The 20,597-nt window shown below is 39.4% G+C and overlaps 1 protein-coding gene across 2 annotated transcripts in view; it reads left to right on the forward strand.

The window, feature by feature from the left end:
• Positions 1-988: 988 nt before the first annotated feature.
• The window catches only part of pxylp1 (2-phosphoxylose phosphatase 1), a 32,937-nt gene continuing 13,328 nt past the window's right edge, over positions 989-20,597 (forward strand). The window contains exons 1-3 of one of the 2 annotated variants that reach the window (XM_033977606.2): positions 989-1,073; positions 4,107-4,242; positions 19,632-19,820. In XM_033977606.2, coding sequence (XP_033833497.1) covers positions 4,158-4,242; positions 19,632-19,820 — 274 coding nt within the window. In that variant the 5' untranslated portion in view covers positions 989-1,073; positions 4,107-4,157. Of the gene's footprint in view, positions 1,074-4,106; positions 4,243-16,946; positions 17,021-19,631; positions 19,821-20,597 lie in introns of those variants that run through there. The other variant, XM_033977607.2, reaches the window with a different exon arrangement.

Genomic DNA, 20,597 nt, shown 5'->3' on the forward strand with positions numbered 1-20,597 from the left:
TTCATAATATATTTTTAATTTACAGAGGGGCCCTCTGTAGTTTGAGTATTTGGAGAAAAATCTATTGATTTTGTCCTCTTTTGGGCTAATTATATGTATAACTTCCTTATTCATGATTTAGTCTAATTTTAGACCTGGTTTAGTCTCATTTTAAACCATATTGAACCCCAGATTAGGCCGGGTTTAGATCTGGTGAGTAATCCAAATAGTTTTACATGGTACTTTGTGTGAAAAGTTTTACAACCAGTCGCCTAAAGTAAACCAGAACTAGGTCTAAACCAGGACCAGACAGAACTAAGGTATTTTCAAATCTAAAATCTAAACTGTGTAACAAAGCTGGTGAATAGTCTACATTTACTCATCTTTGATATGTTTTATAAAAATGAGAAGAAGAAGAACGTTCCTTTCCAGATCTCATTTTTAAAAGAATCCTAATCTGTTTTCATCTATTTTTTTAATGCATTTTTAACCTGATTAACGTTAAATCAACACAAGAATACACAGAAGCAGAGGCGTCAACATGAATGAGAGCTTTGCACACAGAAAAACATATATCTGACATCATAACAGTTTTTATTAATTAATGTATTATTATTATTATTATTATTATTATTATTATTATTATTATTATTATTATTATTATTATTATTATAATTATTATTGGAATGCAAAGTTTTATTTAGATTATACGTAATTCCAAAGAGTAAACACACTCCCACTCTCAGTTTGAATCATTTTAAACTGATAATAATTAGTCTTGGTCATTTCTGTCTGTAATTAGTTTGTTGATAAAATGAGTCTTTTAAACGGCTCTTTAAAATGAACGCATCCAAAAGACTCGGATCCTATTAAAAAAGCCGAATGACTAGTATTTTTACGCGATGTTTATTTTATTTTCACACGTGTCTTATTTTGAAAGTGCACACCGGAAGTCTCACATTTAGCATTTCCGCTGACTTGATAACGTCCCTCTCCGTCAGAACCTGCAGGAGCTCAGAGTTTGCAAACACGAAGCGGTGGATTCAAGTCTCCAGCTGGACTCACTCCTGCGGCTCTGCGACACGTTTACGCCGGTAAGAAACACTCGGCACTCGCCCATTTTGCGAATCACTTATCCTAGTTTAGCCGTTGCATGGGGATCCGACCTAATTCACTCGGATGATGGAATTAAATTGTGTAACTTGCACGGTCAATACAATAACGGGGACGAAGCTCTGTCCGGGAGATGCCAGTGCTTACGTGGTTTGATGGGAGCAACACGTAGCAAGAGGTAAAGTTTGCGAAAAGTGTTGTTACGCAGTTGTTCTGGAGCGTTTATCGTTTAATTGCTGTGTGGAGATAAAGGTGAGTGTTGCCAGGTTACCAGGCTAACGCGCAGCTGCTAATGGTAGTTAAGCTAGTTATGACTGGTTAACTAATCCCGCGAGATCATGCCATTTATAAGCGTTATGTTGATTGATTATATTAAAATAGCTGTGAATGCAACGTGCAGTGTGATATTTTAACGCTTATTTGTTCGTTTTGATAAGGTTACAAAGGAATGCATGTTTGATTCTCTGCCAAAATTATGCAACTGTTAGATTCGTGCCACACCATTACTTACATGTTACAACAATATCATTTTACTGCAATAAATCTGTGCATTTGTAAACTAGGAATACAAAAAAATGCATCTCAAATAAAAACTGTAAAAGAGCACATATTAAACTATTTTCTGATCTATGTGATAATAATGTTTCCTCAGTTGTGTTTTGTTTCATTCACACATATTTAACGCACAAATCCTGCGTATTTAAGCTGAGTTGTTCTCTCTAGTGTAAAAAAGTCTATTCCACCTTGTGATGTCATGTGGTAATGCAGGAAGTGCTCCACTGTGTTTTAAAACTCCCATACAACTTCACTAGGATCATTTTGATAATTTCTCTCCTGGAATTGCCAATATCTGCTGAATAAAAGGTAAAAGGTAGCTGTTAATATGATAAATACTGTTTCATGACATCACAAGGTGGAACAGAGCATTTTGAGCTATGGAGATGTATACAGACTAATAATAAATGGTTACTCAAACATGTGTGAACTCCAGGTATGTTTTTGAGGAGGTAAGAACATTATAACATGACTTAAAGCTCACAAGAGTCACTTTTATGTAATATATGACCTTTAACTGGTTAGGTTTACACTAGGAGGAGTATTCAAGAAACTGTCAACTGATAGGTGGACTGTACTTACTGCTGTAGAATCTCAAATAGTACCTGTGGTAAATATTTAGCATAGTTTAACATCAGTTAAGTGGCAGTTTGTGGGAAAAAAAAGTACAGAAATACAGAAAGTTCTAAAATGGAATACCTTTTTACTTAAGTCATCAGCACTGACAATTCCATCAAAAAAGATACACATTGTTCCTGATATAGTTTAACCCTTCATTTAACAAAATAAACATGTTGTCATTTATCTGTATTAGGTTAATCATAACTATTGTGTTATTTTAATAAATTATGTTTCCAGACCAAGGTTTTGTTTGTTTTCATCCCTGACAATTTGGACTGCTCACTAGGGTTCTTCCTCAGAGTGTTCAGGTTTTGGCGCTGCCTTCCTAGTTGTGGAGGCAGGACGACAGCGCCATCTGCAGTCCGACTTCTTCAGGACAGTATCCCAGGTGTGTGAGAGTAGAAAGGCCCCCTCGTTCCGGTTTAAAGTCCCGTGGGCATGTTTCCATATTTCGATTGGCTCCTTAATCCAGCGACTATGTTTGTTGTCCTCTGTCCCATTGATATTCACTCCATCCCAGTCCATAATGTGGAGGAAGAGCGTGAGTGAACAGTCAAAAGGTATGTCAGGTATGAAAACAAACTTAACCTTGGTCTGAAAAAATAATCTATTTAAAGAAATTAACTGAAGACCAGATGAACTTCATTGGCCTATAATTATTGTCCTATTTTGACAAGTTTTGGCCCTTGTTTACATCATGGTTGCTAGGTAACAGTTATGGAATTAAATCTGCGTGTGTCACATCTGCTGCCCATGTCCAACCAGGAAGGAGAATGATTCAAATTAAAATACAAATCACCAAAAATGTAAAAACTAGGCAAGACTTTTTCTAAAATCTTAAATATTATTATGTTAACTATGTTTTTGTCAAATGGATTGTCTAACCAGTCATATATCCTTTAAAGCACATTGCAATACAAAGAAATGTACCCACACCAGTGTTTGAAAACCTTTAGACCAACCTGACTACATTTAAATTACCATAGCATTAGCATCTTTTTGGCTAAACACAGGCTTAACTCCTCAAACCGGAGGTATTTTTAGCCTAGTCTAAATTGTAGGTTTGCACTTAAAGCCACATTTTCCCCATATCTTCTCCTTTTTTTCCTGCAGAGCCCTCTCAGCTATTGAACCGCTTGTGACCAGACTGGATTACAGTGGAGAGAACTCACATCTTAGTTAAATATGTAACACAGAAAAGCCAGACCTGTGTGTTTGGAAGAGGAGGAGAAAAAAACGTGAGTTATGGCACTCACAGGGTCGTGCTGCTATGTGTAAAATAGCTTGCGAAAACATATTATTAAAGGTCCTATATTACACAAAACTGACTCTTGTGATCCTTAAGCCATGTTAAAATGCTCCTACCTCCTCAAAAACATACATGGAGTTGTTTTGTTTCATTCACACATGTTTGAGTAATCCTTTATTATAAGTCTGTCTACGTCTCCAGTGCTCACAATGCTCTGTTCCACCTTGTAATGTCATGAAGTAGGAGTTTTCAAGTGAACAGCTACAGTTTACCTTTAGTTCTGTACATTAGGCACACCCAAGGCTGAAATAATCCGAATGATACCAACAATGGAGCACTCCCTGTATTCTGCGTTTTCAGTTTGAGAGAAGAACTCAGCCTAAAAAATGCAGGATATGTGTGTTAAACATTTGTGAATGAAACAAAACACAACTCTGGGTATGTTTGCGATGAGGAAAGATTATAACATAGATCTGGAAATAACGTAATATGGGGCCTTTAAACAGAATGGAAAACCAGGGGGGAAAGAAAATCGGTGTTGTTGTTTTTCCATATAATTAACCCCATTGCCCCCTCTCCCCGTGTGCAGGTTGCAGGTGTGATGGGCGGAGAGCTGGATGGCTGACACAGACCCAGTCACATGATGCAGGCTCGTAACCGCTTCCTCCTCCTTGTGGTGGGAGGTGCGGCTGCGCTGGCCATCCTCAGCCTCAGCATACAGTTCTGTGAGTGTTAAATGTTTTATAAAATTCAAATCAACCACTTTAAATAATCTAGAGTGGAAAGAGTGTAAACACAGTGGATTCTCAATGCTCACAGCTGCAGTAAGTTTGGGGTGAGTTTGTAGTTTGAAATGTGGTTGAAGTAAATCTTTCCTGTAATGACTACACCTCCCAGGGTTTAATCACATGGAGAATGCAGCTTTTTGTCCAAGCACGAAGTCTTAGCTCACAATGTCAAGAGAAAATTACAAGGTGCATTCCTGGACCCGCAGTGAAGGAAAAGTCCTGTTGCACATACTGTAGTTTAATACAAGGACTAAACCTGGACTAAACCTGGACTAAACCTGGACTAAACCTGGACTAAACCTGGACTAAACCTGGACTAAACCTGGACTGAATCCGGACTAAACCAGGATTAAACCACAACTGAACCAGGACTGAACCAGGACTGAACCAGGACTGAACCAGGACTGAACCAGGACTGAACCAGGACTGGACCAGGACTGGACCAGGACTGAACCAGGACTGAACCAGGACTGAACCAAGGTTGAATCTGGACTGAACAAGGACTAAACTAGGACTAAACCAGGACTTGCAGGACTCAACAAGGACTAAAACATGGAGCAAGAAAGGACTAATCCAGGACATAATGAGAATAGAACAGTGACTAAACTAGGTCTAAACCTGGACTGAACCAGGACTGAAGCAGGACTAAACCAGGACTAAACCAGGACTAAACCAGGACTAAACCAGGACTAAACCTGGACTAAACCTGGACTAAACCTGGACTAAACCTGGACTAAACCTGGACTAAACCTGGACTGAATCCGGACTAAACCAGGATTAAACCACAACTGAACCAGGACTGAACCAGGACTGAACCAGGACTGAACCAGGACTGAACCAGGACTGGACCAGGACTGGACCAGGACTGAACCAGGACTGAACCAGGACTGGACCAGGACTGGACCAGGACTGGACCAGGACTGGACCAGGACTGAACCAAGGTTGAATCTGGACTGAACAAGGACTAAACTAGGACTAAACCAGGACTTGCAGGACTCAACAAGGACTAAAACATGGAGCAAGAAAGGACTAATCCAGGACATAATGAGAATAGAACAGTGACTAAACTAGGTCTAAACCTGGACTGAACCAGGACTGAAGTAGGACTAAACCAGGACTAAACCATGACTGTACTTTAATTACCAAACATGAAATATATGATCATTTATTAAGTCTGTATTGTATAAACAAACACAGTTCATTTCCCTGATTGCATTTGACTTGATGTATGTGTGCATCCTCCTCTTCATTAAACCCATTCATCCTAATACAAAGGACCCTGACCGCGCTGCTATAAATACTTCTGTCTCCCAGTGGGAGCCCTCGGGTGCCACTGCTGCGGAGGAATGTTTAGGTGCTGCTTTTCTCAGCCTCATTGTTCAGGTCTTGGAGGTATTGTCTAGACAGAGTATTCCTGACACACTAACTCAATGCAAGGAAATCAGCCGTCGTTATATAGCGTGAGATAGAAAATGATGTTATGATGTAGTCACTGTGCAGTTGATGGGATGTCGTTTTGCTACTCACAAATTCAGAGTCATTTAAAGGTGCACTATGTAGCTTTTCTGGTGGAGAGATTGTAACTGCTTGTCTCCATGGAGATGTTACCTGACGGGTTTAATGCCGTATAAGCATGTGATTCTTCCATTGTCCTTCCACCAGAAAAGATAGTGTACCTTTAATAATTAGGGTACTGTAGTATCTGTATAATCCCTCAGTCAAACAGGTATGATCCATAGCAAAGAAATATTCAATTCTGTCAACTGGACAAAAGTTTTTTGAGTGAAGATGTTTTGCTGCTCATCTAAGTCTCTTCTTCAGTCCTGGTCAGATCACTGGTGGACACTGCCTTATATCTGTCTGAGGGGAGGAGCTAACTACACTAAAACTAACACACCGATTTGTTTACAGTTTCTGTTTGTTTGCAAGGCCTAATGAGCTACATTAAGTGTGAACTGTGCCTGAGTCATAGTTAGCTTAATCATTCTCTCACACTTATTAGCATACTGGCGATCGCTAGAGTTTTCCTTGTTTTGATTTAGGTCTGAGGACAGTTATAAATAGAATATAAATGATGCCTAAGGCCCCCATTCCTGTTCAAAGATGGATTGTGTTTCTTAACAAAAAATGCCTCTTTAACTCCCCTCTCAAACCATTTCTTTTCTTTGGCTAATATCTGTACTGCTCTCTCTTCAAAGGAGTGGTTAGTGGCTTTGAAATGGAGATATATAGCAGATTGTTGTCCCGAGCTGCTCTTGCGACAGTGTTTGTACATGCTTTTATGAAGACGCTGCTTTGTTTCTCCAATATAACTGTCACTGCTGTTTTAACTATACTGAATGGAGTAAACCACATTTTTGGCTTAGCGTTTTATCCTTTGATGAACCCGTTTCTGTATTTCCACTTTAGATATGAAATTTTTAAGCCTAAAACCACAGTATGCAACTTATTAGCCAAAAATAAATAAATGGCTTTTTTGTGTTTATTGCACTCAAAAACATGTATCCTTACTGTGGATGGGCTTGCATCTCCACAAACCTGACTCTCATTTGGCCTCATTTTCATGGAAATATTGTTTCTTTGGCCAGAATATTCCACAGTATGGCATTAAGTTTATGGAGAGTGTTCCAAAGTATGGTTTTAACTTTCTGTCTACATGTAATCATTCAGAACTTAACACACTTTATATTTAACCAAGCTTAGATTTCACGTTGTTGTTGTTTTGCTAATTTGAATCACAGATAAGTAACACACATCCAAAAGTCTTCTACAGGTACATAGTTAAAATACTAGTGCTAAAGATGGGATGATTATTACACTACTGTGATCAACTCCACTCATACAATATCTTCCATTTGCGTATCATTTGGTACAAGATGTCTGCCATAATAACCTCCTAACCCTGTGCTGGAAAATGCATTTGATCTGCTGGATTGCTAATTAAAAGACATCGTTTCGTAGGGTCAAGCGCCTTAATCGTTTTTGCTCTGAAGTAGCATTCGTAGAAAAGCTTTTGTCATCATTTATTTATCAAATGTGGTGAAGAAATGAAGTCATCAGCCTCTGTCTCAGGCGGAGGGAGCAGGAGAGATCTCTGCTCATGTTTAATACATACTGACTGTCCTCTGGTTTTGTTCCACTTCTCTCATCACAAGGGCAGCTGTGTAGAAACAGTTATTTGGAAGTATAGGGGACGAGGTTAGGGTTAGCACAAATCTATTGACTTGACTGCTATGGCTACTACTGCTACTGCTACTGCACCTGGCTGCTACTGCTGCTGCTGCTACTGCTACTACTACTACTATTGCTACTACTGCTACTACTCCCACTACTGCACTGGCTGCTCTTACTACTACTACCGCACTGGCTACTGCTACTACTACTACTACTACTTCTACTACTGCACTAGCTGCTACTACTACTCCTACTCCTGTGCACAGCTCATTGCACAGTTGCACACAGGAATTCCTCCCCCTGGCCTTAAAAACTGTGATGTTTTCACAATCCCCTGAAGACAAAAGATTGTGGTTTGTGTGAGTTGGAGAAGTGGTTTGATGTATTGTCCTTTTTATGATGAATTTAGAAATGATCACTGCCCTGATGTGCTCTGGTGTAATGACGACAAGATGAAATGTTTGTTTAATTCTAATGTTTATGAGTTGGCATCATTTCTCTGTAAAGCCTGGAAGAAGCGGAAAATTAGTTTGTTTAAGTGAATCCATTTGAAACACACATCTGGCCTTTTGTATTTTGTTAATGGCGTCTTACAAAAGGGGCTGGGCTTATTTGTTTGCAAGACACAATAATGGGGGCCCGGGGCAGCCAAAACGCCGAGGCTTAAGGGCGTGACACAAGTCTAGCAAGGTACAACTAAAGGTGGGACATAAGTGGTGACGCAGGATAGCTATAAATAGACAGGTGCTACAGGAGCATCAACACAGCATCAACAGTGGCACTACAATGAGCTTGCAGGGCTGGACACGCCTCCACACAGTCACTGGAGAACCAACAGTACAATAGTCGCAGTAAAACAGTAGCAGCACACATTCGGACAAAAGCTCATTATTAAGATGGCAAAAAACTGATACAAACATGAAATAATAGTTTCTCACCAGACTCTGACTTGATCTTGTGATATACTGTGTATTTCCAGTGATGGCAGCTTGTATGTTGAGCTGATAGACTTTGCAAAACTGACCTAGTCAACTGTTTACTGTTTATTGATGCACGCCAATCCCATCGAGATAAAAAGGGGCAGTACAGATCGTTTTATGAAGTGGAAACACTCAGGGTCCATACCACCCCGTATCGGCCCTATGGAAACGAAACTATATGCTTTTATTTCTCACTGTCTGACATGAAACCGAATTAAACTTTTCCTATTTCAGGTCAACTAGGATTAACAGAATAATTTCTATTTGCTAAATGCCAAAATAATGAGAGGAGGATTTATAGACAGGTTTTCCAAGTTATTATTTCTTTATGGGGTTAGCCTGAAGAGACTCTACAAAGAAATGAGTTTAGGAGCATTTAGAGGCAAAAATGGGTGGGGCCGAATAAGGTCAATAGAAACTACCCAGAATTCTTGAAACAGCCCTGAGGATTATGTTAGCTTTTTGTAATCTACTCTGTCAGTCAAATTGTCAATCTAGAACAACAGGCTATATGTAGATTTTTGGCTTCTCGATACAGGCGCCATTTTGAGGACTTTTCATCCTTCAAAAGATAGCAGATTTTGTTTTAATTGTTTATCACTATGTCATTTTTTTCATAATTCTGTGAAAACAAGAGCATTATTGTCATATAATCCAATGATATTTCAATACTGGTTTATTTATTTTTGGTTATTTGAGTAATGAATTTGCTTATTATTTAACAATTTTGCTTTGCTTCTTGGCTTTCACGCAAATTGAATTGAACTTGTGGCAAAAAGTCATTATCACAAAATCACATCGCCTGCTTCCTGTCATGCAACATTTTGAGCACTGTTCCTCATTTCAAACATCTAATATTTTCTTGTTTGGAGTTGTTAATCTCCATAGCAACAGTCTTAATTTTTGATCGTTGAGTTTTATTCTTATTCTCTGGTCTCTGGTCCTGTTCTCAAAGCTGCTCTTATATTATGGACATTGTGTTTATGATGGTTTTCTGGCCATTACCCTGAGAGACTGAGTGACAGATGGAGATGGATGAAGGAGTAAACAAGTCTCACTGGCTCCAGGCGCAAAGGTGAACCGGGTGCAGAGAGAGGGAGAGAGAGACACTGAGAGAGAGGGAAAAGAGAGAGACGCTGGGAGAGAGGGGAAAGAGAGAGAGACACTGAGAGAGAGGGAAAAGAGAGAGACACTGAGAGAGAGGGAAAAGAGAGAGACACTGAGAGAGAGGGAAAAGAGAGAGACACTGAGAGAGAGGGAAAAGAGAGAGACACTGAGAGAGAGGGAAAAGAGAGAGACACTGAGAGAGAGGGAAAAGAGAGAGACACTGAGAGAGAGGGCAAAGAGAGAGAGACAGAGAGAGGGGGAAAAGAAAGCGAGACACAGCGAGAGAGGAAAGAGAGAGACACTGAGAGAGAGGGAAAAGAGAGAGCGACACTGACAGAGAGGGCAAAGAGAGAGAGACACAGAGAGGGAAAAGAGAGACATTGAGAGAGAGTGAAAAGAGACAGGGAGATACAGAGAGGGAAAAGAGAAAGAGAGGCAAAGAGAGAGAGACACTGAGAGAGGGAAAAGAGAGACACATAGAGAGAGAGGGAGACACTGAGAGAGAGGGAAAAGAGAGAGAGACACTGAGAGAGAGGGAAAAGAGAGAGAGACACAGAGAGAGGGAAAAGAGAGAGAGAAAAAGGGAGAGAGAGACATAGAGAGAGCCACAGAGAAAGAGAGAGAGATGCAGAGAGAGGGTAAATAGAGAGAGAGAGAGAGAGGGGGAGACAGATAGAGAGAAAGGGAGAAAGAGAGAAAAATACATAGAAAGAGAAAAGGAGATGGAGACAGACAAGAGAGAGAGAAAGGAAGAGAAAGAAAGGAAGAAAGAGAGGCAGTGAGAGGGAAAAGAGAGAGAGACTGAGAGAGAAAGAGAGAGACAGATAGAGAAAAAGAAAGAGACAAAGATGGAAAAAGAGAGAGAGAGAAAGGGAGACAGTGAAAGAGAGAGAGATGGAGAGAAAGGGAGAAAGAGAGAGAAGGTGAGAAAGAGAGTGAGACAGATAGCGAGAAAGAGACAAACAGATGGACAGAAAGGAAAGGGAGAAAGTGAGCGACAGACAGAGAGAAAGGGGGAGACAGAGAAAAGGCTCTTTTCCATTTGCACAGTTGACTTGGCGCAGCCTTAGGGTGGGGCTCTTTGGTGCGGCTCTCTGTGTGTGTCCATGCTCAGGGCTCCAGGGCCAGGGCTCTACTCTGTGAGACACTGATGTCACCTAATAATTACAAATGTTTTCTATTCTTTCTTTCTAATAAATAAAGTCAAAATCTCATCTGAATCAAACTTTTAATAATAAGGCTGAGACAAGGCTAAGGCTAAAGCTAAAGCTAGCATTAACACAAAACGTCTTCCAGTTTGTCATCAGTTATTTCTGCAGGTATGTCACTTCCATGTGCCTCTACTCCATGCTTCAGCGTCTCTTTATGTAATGCATTGGCTTTAGCTCTTGTTGGATACATTGTGCAGTGGAAAGACTAGATTTTCTTGCTAGCTTTGTTTGCGAAGCATGACGCCTCAACATATAAGTCACATCATGCAGAGGTTTATCCCAAAATCACCTCAGCATTTGGTGAGAACTGATGATTTTATGTGTATATCAGCTTTGTGCCATCTTCTTATCCAGTCATCTCTTCCTCTTGTGTAGCAACACTTCAAACAAATTGATCCGTACCACGCTGGCCCCCTCTGGGAGCTAGTACTCTCCAGAGTCCACTTCGGACCTCTCAAATAGGGCAGTATGGTTCACTTTAGACAGTGCAGACACTAGGGGGCTGTACTGATCTGCTCTTATTATATCATACATCGTTTTATCTCAGTATATGTAATATGCTATACCAAGAATGTCACATATCTTAGGTGTAAAGACTGAGTAATGTGGTGATAAAAATTGAAACGTGATGTTGGTTGTGATATCGCGATTCACTATTTCTCTATTTAATGAAGCTGTATGCTCAAACGACACTTGTCCTATTGAGTGACAGGTTTTACCTTCAACAGGTTCAGATTGGCTCTTTGGATTGGCTCTTTGGTTGCTATGATACTCGCGGTTGGTATACGGAATATGGGACTTGGCTCCAAATTGGCTCCTATAACTGCGAGCCTCAAAGAGCTTCATTTGCCTGGAGCCGAGCGCTGTGGGTGACGTCACACTCCCTTAGTCCACTTCTTTCTACAGTCTATGATGGTGCCTGGGATTGAAGGAGACGATAGATTCACTTATTGATTGGCTGAATGAATGATTGCATTAATATACATTGTATTTGATTGGCACATTCGCCATTTACGACATCAACCTGTCCAGTGACTAAAGGTGGAAATTAGCAATATTATTATAACTGGGCAGAAATGTATTATCTCTTTGTGTGGGTCAAAGTTTATTTTATGTGCATTGTTCCTGATAAATAAAGAGAGAAACTCAACTTTTCTCAGTATGTAAAGGTAAAATAATATGAATTATTATTAAATATCTGGGTGAAAACTTCTGCTGGTGCCTTGAGCCTGAAGAAATTATAAACTGCAGATCTTGTCCATTTAAAACCTGAAATCTCTCATTCTTGGTACATGTGGTGACTTGCATTGCGCGATTCACATAGTTTGACTCTGTTTTCCCCCATGAAGTTTTATAAAGCTATAACTGCACTCACCATATTATATGTGTTAGTACAAGGAAATATAAGACGATTAATCATACACTCTGTTATGTGAGTAGGCGCTTTATATTAGCTGTGTTAATATTTGGGTTAATAAGGGATGAGGAGCTGTATTTTTATTATCCCGATGACAATAATTAGATGATATCTTACCAGTACATCAATTTTTTTATTGTTTATTTGAATAGGGACAGATACAACAAACAAAGATTAACAGTTCAATAATGTGATGCAGGTATCAGTGTTTATAGCATAATTCGCTACACTAGTCCCCAGAAGGGCTTTTAATAATGTCCATAATGTGCTAAAATGTGATAGAATTCATAGCTGAAGTGAATTGGAAATACAACTTTTTAATGCCTGGTGAATCCAGAATACGGCTTTGTTTTATACAGAGGGATATCAGTCTGATCCCACATTTTGTATAAATAAACCTGATAATAAGTTTTGATAAGTGCGATATTTTGCTGAAGTAAAAATAGATAATAAATGATAATATTGAAACCAAACCCTAAAGGAAAACTATCTCCAAAAAGTGTTTTAAATGTACACAATTGTTACAAACTGCAATAAATAAATAACAAAAGGCTACTCTTAAGTAGTAAGGCAAGGCAAGTTTTTTTGTTTAGCACAATTCATACACAATGTAATTCAAAGTGCTTTACAGAAAGGCATTAAAATCACAATACAACAATTCAAAACATAAATAATCACAAATAATGATCATAAAATTAACATTAAAGGAGAAAAGTGCAGAATAAAAACCTTTCAGTCATATGCACAGCTAAACAGAACCATTTTTAGCCTGGATTTAAACATTGTCAAAGTAGAGGCCTGTCTCAAATCTTCAGGAAGAATGTTCCAGGTTTTAGCTGCATAAAAATGAAATGCTGATTCCCCATGTTTAGTCCTGACTCTGGGCAATAACAGACAGGTCAAAGAAGACACAGAAATGATCAGACAGAGCAATGTCCACCACATTGACATTTAAAATATTTACTCCTGAGCAGGTCCAAAGTGTGCCCATGCTGAGTCAGACCAAAGGTTTGTGTATGATTAAGTAGAGTATGGAGGGGGATTGTTTAAGCTTCATTTTAAAAGAAACATATTCAAAAGATGAAAACACCCCAAATGACAATCTATGAGTAACTAAATTATCTCTATAAAACACACACACACCTCCACCCTTTTTGTTTACTCGTGTTTCAGATTCAAATTTGAAGTTGGGTGGAGTTGATTCCACTAGATTTGCATTACCTGTGTTTTGTCAAGCCATGTTTTGGTTAAAAACAAAGTCAAGATTTTAAAGAAGAGACAACAATCATTACTTAAAAATGACTTGGTACAAAACATCTGACATTGAGCACAGCAAGTTTCAGATTAGTTTCAGTAGGACTGGATTTTATCTTCTTACAGGGAATGTGAACTAAATTTCTCTTAGAGGGAATCTGATTGTCAGAGAAAGTCTAACTGTCCTTTTGTTAATCAGTCTACGTGGTGTAACTGTAGATATAGCTCACAGGGCCTCAGCATGATATTATCTTTATCATGAGGTCAGCAGAGGTCCCGTGTGACCTAGCATTTGGTGATTAGAACTTGGTAGTTAGTTTGTCTCTATAAGGAGTCATAGAAGTTCATATTTCAAACTTCTACAGCTCAAATCTCATTGTAGTACAGAAAAATACCCAAATATTTCCCACTAGTACAAGGAATTAATTAATATAGTCATTATTGTGATAGGCCTAAGTATAAAAATCACATTATATACAGCAATATATCAAATTTTGCTATCGTAACAGACCTGTTTGATACGGATCGTTCATTAATGTCCCTGATTGGCTAATCCACCTGTCAATCACACCCATCTGAAAACGGGGAGATTCCCCGGTGACCAGGAGGAGTGTGTATTCTGAATCCCAGGCAACACTGTTTACCCTGTCCCTTCCCATCAAGTGCAGTGGTGGATGAAGTACAAATTGTGTTACTTAAGTAAAAGTACAGATACCAGAGAAAAGAGTAAAAAGTAAAAAGTATTTCACGCAGATTTTGAGATGTAATACAGCTTCAGATGTCTTGATTTCGATAAAGATTTATACTTTTTTTTTTTTCAACAGAAACAATTGAATTCATATTTTTTCCCACTGTTTTTATTTATATATTCTTGTTTGCTCGAACTATAAACGTGTTGAAAATGAAACCTTCGGCCTTTTCAGGAGGTCTCAAACAATATAAAAATGCTTTCACTTTTCAATCCTGTTAAAATCTACTTAAGTAAAGTACAGATCCCTAAAATATATACTAAATAGTACTTTACTACTTTTACTTCATTACATTCCACCACAGTGAGTTTGGCTCATCGCTGATCTCCGGCTCTCTCTATAACATCTGCTGTGACCAGTGCAGACTTGAATGGGACAGGATCCAGCTGAGTCCAGGGCTTATCAACAGATCCTGGATTTACAGATCATTTAATTAAATGATCCGGGGAAGACATTAATCTGTTTTAGCTAAGCCTTTGTTCCGACGCTCTGTTTAACGAATCACATAGATGAAATTAAACCTTTTTGGCATGGCTAAATCTTGAATATGTTGTATATTGTATTCATTTGATAGACCTGTCGCAAATGTGGTCTAAAATGAGAATATAGTAAGAGGCTGAGGGCAGATCGGGCTGAGTGATATGACAAGAAAAATCACAGTTGTATTCCTTCCATGGACTAAAGAAATTCTTGAGCGATTAAATGATGATTGGTCGACTAAAAAGGGGGCATGGCAAATACTTTCAAAACTATCACGAATCTGTATGTATCTGACCCAAACTACACTCACAAGACTACGCCTGTACAAGAGTTTATATAAAAACATTGTGAATAATTAATTTATTTGGCCTTTTTCATCAGTTAACTTACTCACCAACTTCTCTTTATGACTTTTATCCCATATAAGCCCTTATAATCAAAGTATAGTGATTAGTTGACTTACACACATTTGTACCTTCGTTCCAGTTGTTGTTTGATCTAAGAACAATTCTATTTTGTATGGATGCAGTTTACATAAAAGATTGTTACAGCAGGGAACTTGAAATGTGTAGAAATTGAACCAAATCGCCAGGGACTTAAAGATTCACACCCCTCTCATGTTTTTTTATTTTTTATTTAACCTTTATTTTACCAGGAAGGTCCCATTGAGATTAAAAACCTCTTTTTCAAGGGAGTCCTGGCCAAGAGGCAGCACATTTCAAAACAAGTACATACAAACAAACAACGTTAAAATTGCATAGATCATGAAAAACATTATTGAAGCAGTAAGTTCTTTAATTGATTTATCATAATTCGTACTTGAGCTTGACTTTTTTAAACAAGTTGGACTGCTATTTTAGTTTTTGGCTGTTCTTGGATACTCTCCAGTTATTGGAAGTGAGTGTGAGGCTGTATCGTCATCTCCATTGCGCCGAATGCAGTTGGTGAAGTTGTTGGCTGTGTTACAAAAGGCCCTTTGTGCCGAGGCTGAGTGGGCCCCGTGAGTTTGGATAGGCCCAGCAGTGGAGTGTGTGAGAGAGGGAGACGGAGAGGGGGAGAAAGGAGGAAAAGAGAAACAGAGAGAGAGAAAGAGAGAGTGACTGAGTATCCTCTCTATGTCCCTCCTGCTAAGACAGTTACTGTTTATTACATATGTGCTACTGATGCCATTATTGTGCTAATGTTCACACTGGGGTTATTTATGGGTTAGTGGCATAGACTTTACAAAGAAATGGACTAAGTGAGTTTGACGTCACCCGTAGCGTTCGGCTCCAGTCAAATGAAGTTCCTCAAGGCTAAGCAGTTACAGTGGCGAATTTGGAGCCTAGTTCCATATTTGGATCTCCGATTACGAGTATCATAGCAACCAAAGAGCCAATCCAGAACGAGGCTGTTTAAGATAATGCCCCTTCCTGCCCGCACTGCTGGTGGGAAGGACACCTCAAGAAAAGAAGGCACCTGATTGGCCTGTTATTAATGTTCATATCTTGATTTATTGACACAATAGCGAAATAAAAACACCAGGATTATGTAGAGCGGGTTAATACGAACATGTTAAGACCAAAATGACAAACCTGACAGCAGCAGTTATACAGAGAGGGGCGACAGTTTCTCAGTCGAAAGTGAATTGGAGTCGATGGAGATGAAAGCACACCTATGCTCACTTCCTATTTTGAACGAGGCGGCTAGCAGGTTAGCTATGTCCATTTATCTGTACTATCGATGGTTATTGGATGAGCTCTTGGAACTTTTGTATTGCATTTTAAAACGTATGAAGTGTTTGATGCTCTAAATAGAATTGGGTTGTGTCCTGTGACAATGACAATAACATTTTCAATCTTGAGAGAGAGGAGGAAGAAGAGTGAGCGGGTGAGAGGAGAAGAAGAGGGAGGCAGAGTGAGAAACAGATGAGGAGAGAGAGGAGGTTAGAGAGTGGGAGGCAGAGTCAGGGGGGAGGAGATGAGAGAGGAGAGTAGGTGAGAGAAAAGAAGAGGGGGCAGAGAGGCAGAGGGAGGAGGAAGATGGAAAGGGGAGAGGGGGAGGAAGGATAGGAAGAGGAGAGGCAGTTCAGAGAGAGCGGAAGCAGGGTGATAGATGGGGGAGAGGAGGAGGTTAGAGAGGAGAGGAAGAGGAAAGCTAGAGGGGGAGAGGAGTAGAGGAGGGAAAAAGAAGAAGGGAGAGAAGGAAGGGAGAGCAAAGGAGGAGGAGGACAGGCAGGGCAGGGGGGGGGCGCAGGTCCAGCTCATGAAAAGAACCATAGTGTGAAAAGGCTGCAGCTCGAGTACCAGGCAGCCACCAAAATGCTCCCTCTCGCCAAGCTAACAACTGCCTTCTTCATCCTGGGTGAGTTTAGACTTTTACAGTTTTGAATACAAGTACATTTTATACAGTACATGTCTCTGAGGGTACTGAATCTTTTGTAGTTTAATTGTGTATTTGTTTAAGGTTTTAAGTGTGTTGTTTAGCCTTAGCTTTTTGCCATGGCTAGGTTTGGCTTTAGTGAAGTTAGTTATAGGGTCTTGGTTAAAGTTTGGTTCATTCGTTAGGGTCAGGATTAGACCTGGTTTAGAGAAGAGATTTTGGCTTATTCGTCCTTTTAATGCTACGATTTTTACACTTTATACTTTTGGCTTGTCTCGTTGTACTGTCGTTTTTTTCTTGATGTGTTTTCAGTGGCTGCGGTTACATGCGCACTCTGTAGGATTTTGATGTTTACATTTTAATAATCTTATAACTTCTTTCTCATTGTCCTTCTGATCACTCACATCAGATTTTGTTGTTTGTATTGAATTTTCAAACGGAAAATACTCTGTTCCACCTTGTGATGTCATGTGGTAATACAGGAAGTGCTCCACTGTGTTTTTAAACTCCATACACTTTGACTAGAATCATTTTGATGATTTCAGCCCTGGAATTGCCAATCTCTACTGAACTAAAAGTAAAAGGTAGCTGTAAACTTGAACTGTACCACTTCATGACATCACAAGGTGGAACAAAGCATTTTGATCTTGGGACATGTAGACAGACTAATCATAAAGGGTTACTCAAACATGTGTGAATGAAACAAAACACAACTCCAGGTCTGTTTTTGAGGAGGTAACAACTTTATAACATGGTTTAAAGCTCACAAGAGTCAATTAATAATCAGCATCATAATCATCACAATAAGCATCATCATAATAACAATAATGCATTGGGATTACATTTCTATTGTAGCCCCAACTGTCCTGGTCACTGAGAGACAAAAAAACAACAGAAATGGATGTCCCTGTTTTCATATGCACTTTATATGACATTGAACATATGAATACAGTTTTCCTGGTCTAGTTTTTTGCTTAATCATCTTTTCAAATATTGCTTGCTCAGAATTCACTTTTAAAAGACAGCTTAGTATTTTTGAATTGCATATTAGACAGAAGTTCTGTTTGTAACTTTAGACAGCACCGACTAAAACCCAAAACCCACTACCTCGTCTTGTCTAATCAAATCCTCTCTTTGTCTTTCTGGAGCAAGACTATTGACTATTGCTCAGTTCACATTCATCTCAAATTTCCTACATTGGGGTTGGTAGACTTTGAGGCACTTGGGTTCAGCTTCTTTATTTGCAATTTGATTAGAATTCCCACAATGCATTGCTGTTTTCTCTAAAAGGTCATAGGTGACTGGTGTCCAGGCAACACATCCGGAATGGAGCAGGTTTGTGGGTTCAGAGCTGTTCACATGGAGATGAATTAAGAGCAAAGTGGTTATGTCATTTCCTCCACATACAAGTGTACTGTGTGAGTGCTATAACTGCTATGAACTCTGTTAAACACCTTTTTCGTGGGTACTATCTTTGCATTAGTGGGGGACATTTTGTTAGGTTTCTGTACTACAATGCAAGTTGAGCATTAAGTTACTTTTATGATTTATTATAAACTAAAACTACAAGTGTTAGTGTACGTAGGAATGGGAGATATAAATTGGCGAACTATGCCCTCGGGTCCAAGGCCGTCAGACACTTACAAACACAACTATCTGCAGAGGCGCATGTGAGGCTGCAGACACGAGAACCAACCAGCTCTCAATACTCGAGGAACATGAGTTGTGGTGAATAAAATCACTGTTGTCCGCTGTGACATCACCCAGAACTTAAACTTAAACAAGATAAAATTGCTTTGATTTTGGAAATAAGCCTCAAGTGATAAAAACAGATTTGACCATGTTATTTATTTAACCTTTAACTTTAACTGACCTAACACCCAGAGTCTTTGCTATGGTTGTCAGATTGTTGGACTGACCTCCAAGATAAATAGAACGGCTGTTCACAGAATTGATTGGACTAACTAAAAATAACGTCTGACTTTTAGATAACAATGTGCCATTAAAAGTGCACTAAGCAACTTTTCTGGTGGGAGGTTTGCCAAACTCTTTTCTCCGTAGAGATTTTATTGCTTTGCCTGGAATGTTCTACAGTATGGCATTAAAATTATCAACTGTCTATTTATTCAATTGCAGGTGTTTCATTGGAAAAAAGATGACATGCATTTTAAGGTATGCATGGATCACCTCTCCACAGATCTGACCTGTAATTTGACCTTGTGGTATCACTTGCTTGTCTCTATGAAGATAGACTAGTTTGATTCCATACTATGAAACATTTAAGGCAGAAACCTCTACATAGTTATAATCAGGTGGCAAAACCTTCAATAGAAAAGTTACATAGTGCACCTTTTAATGTCTGAGATTATGTAATGAATCCAGTCTGTTGTAGGTTGTAGGTAAGTAGATGTGAGTGTCAATGGCATCAAAATGGTCAAAAAATTGTCAAAAAAGTTTTTAAAAAAAGTGCCTAATGGGAGTAAATGCATTGAAAAATAATGGACCCAACACAGAGCCTTGTGGGACTCCATATTTAAGCTGTGTGTTAAACGAGTTTGAGCTATCCATGCTTACAGAGAATGATCTTTTTCAGTTAACCTGATGCCCAGTGCGACGGGGCTGGAAGGGCGGCAGTACCAGGCTGCAGAGGGAGGATTGGTCCAGGGGAAGAGCAGGAAGAGGGTGTTCCCGGCTCCAGTCCCTCACACGGACGAACCAGAGCCAGTGTCCGAGGCCTACGGATACTGCAACACTCCCAACCGCTCTGAGCAGGCATGGGAAGGTAAGGAAGGCAACAGAAGTGGGAAACATGGGTGAAATATCACAATGCCATAGTTGGAGGTCAGAAAATGCACTATGTAAGATGTTACAAAAAATAGTTGCTCTTCCACTAGTCTGACCTGTAACTTCTCACTTTCTTGTCCCCATACTTGGAGTTGTGTTCATTTGTACACTTTGCAGTATTCCAGCTAGAAAGGAATTCTCAACACTTGGTTATGCTATTGCAGGAATGTCCCACTTGCAACTGAATCCTTAAAATAGCAGTAATAATCACATCCCCTGTGTCAAGGCCTTTGGGGAAGGCTAATTATAAGGTTTCCCGTAGATTACATCATCCATAAAACTGCTGAGCTCCAAAACACAACACTGTTATTTTCTACCATTTAAACAACGCCCAGGGCTATTCAAATGTGCTGCCTCCTCACTTAGTTATGCCAGCAGCAAGTCTGTTTCTCTCTGCTGCGGAACATAAGGCACGATGATGAGAATCCCATTCATTATGACATCATTCTCAAATAATAATTATAGTAATACATAAAAATATCAGTTTTTGGACTATCACAGATGCTTTACCAACAAGATAACTCATTTAAAAAAAATATGTGGCAGTTTGTGTGGAAAACAGAACAATTACCGGTAACAAATAAAGCTAGGAATAGACACAGCAGGGTGGCAGAGTGGTTATCTCTCCTGCCTCAAAACAAGAAGAGCATGGGTTTCAGCTTTATAAATCGGGGGGGGCAATATTTCGAAAAGTAGTTTGTTGTTCTGAAGGTAT

This window comes from Periophthalmus magnuspinnatus, chromosome 13 (assembly GCF_009829125.3).
Source record: "Periophthalmus magnuspinnatus isolate fPerMag1 chromosome 13, fPerMag1.2.pri, whole genome shotgun sequence".
In the NCBI taxonomy this organism is placed as follows: Eukaryota; Metazoa; Chordata; class Actinopteri; order Gobiiformes; family Gobiidae; genus Periophthalmus; species Periophthalmus magnuspinnatus.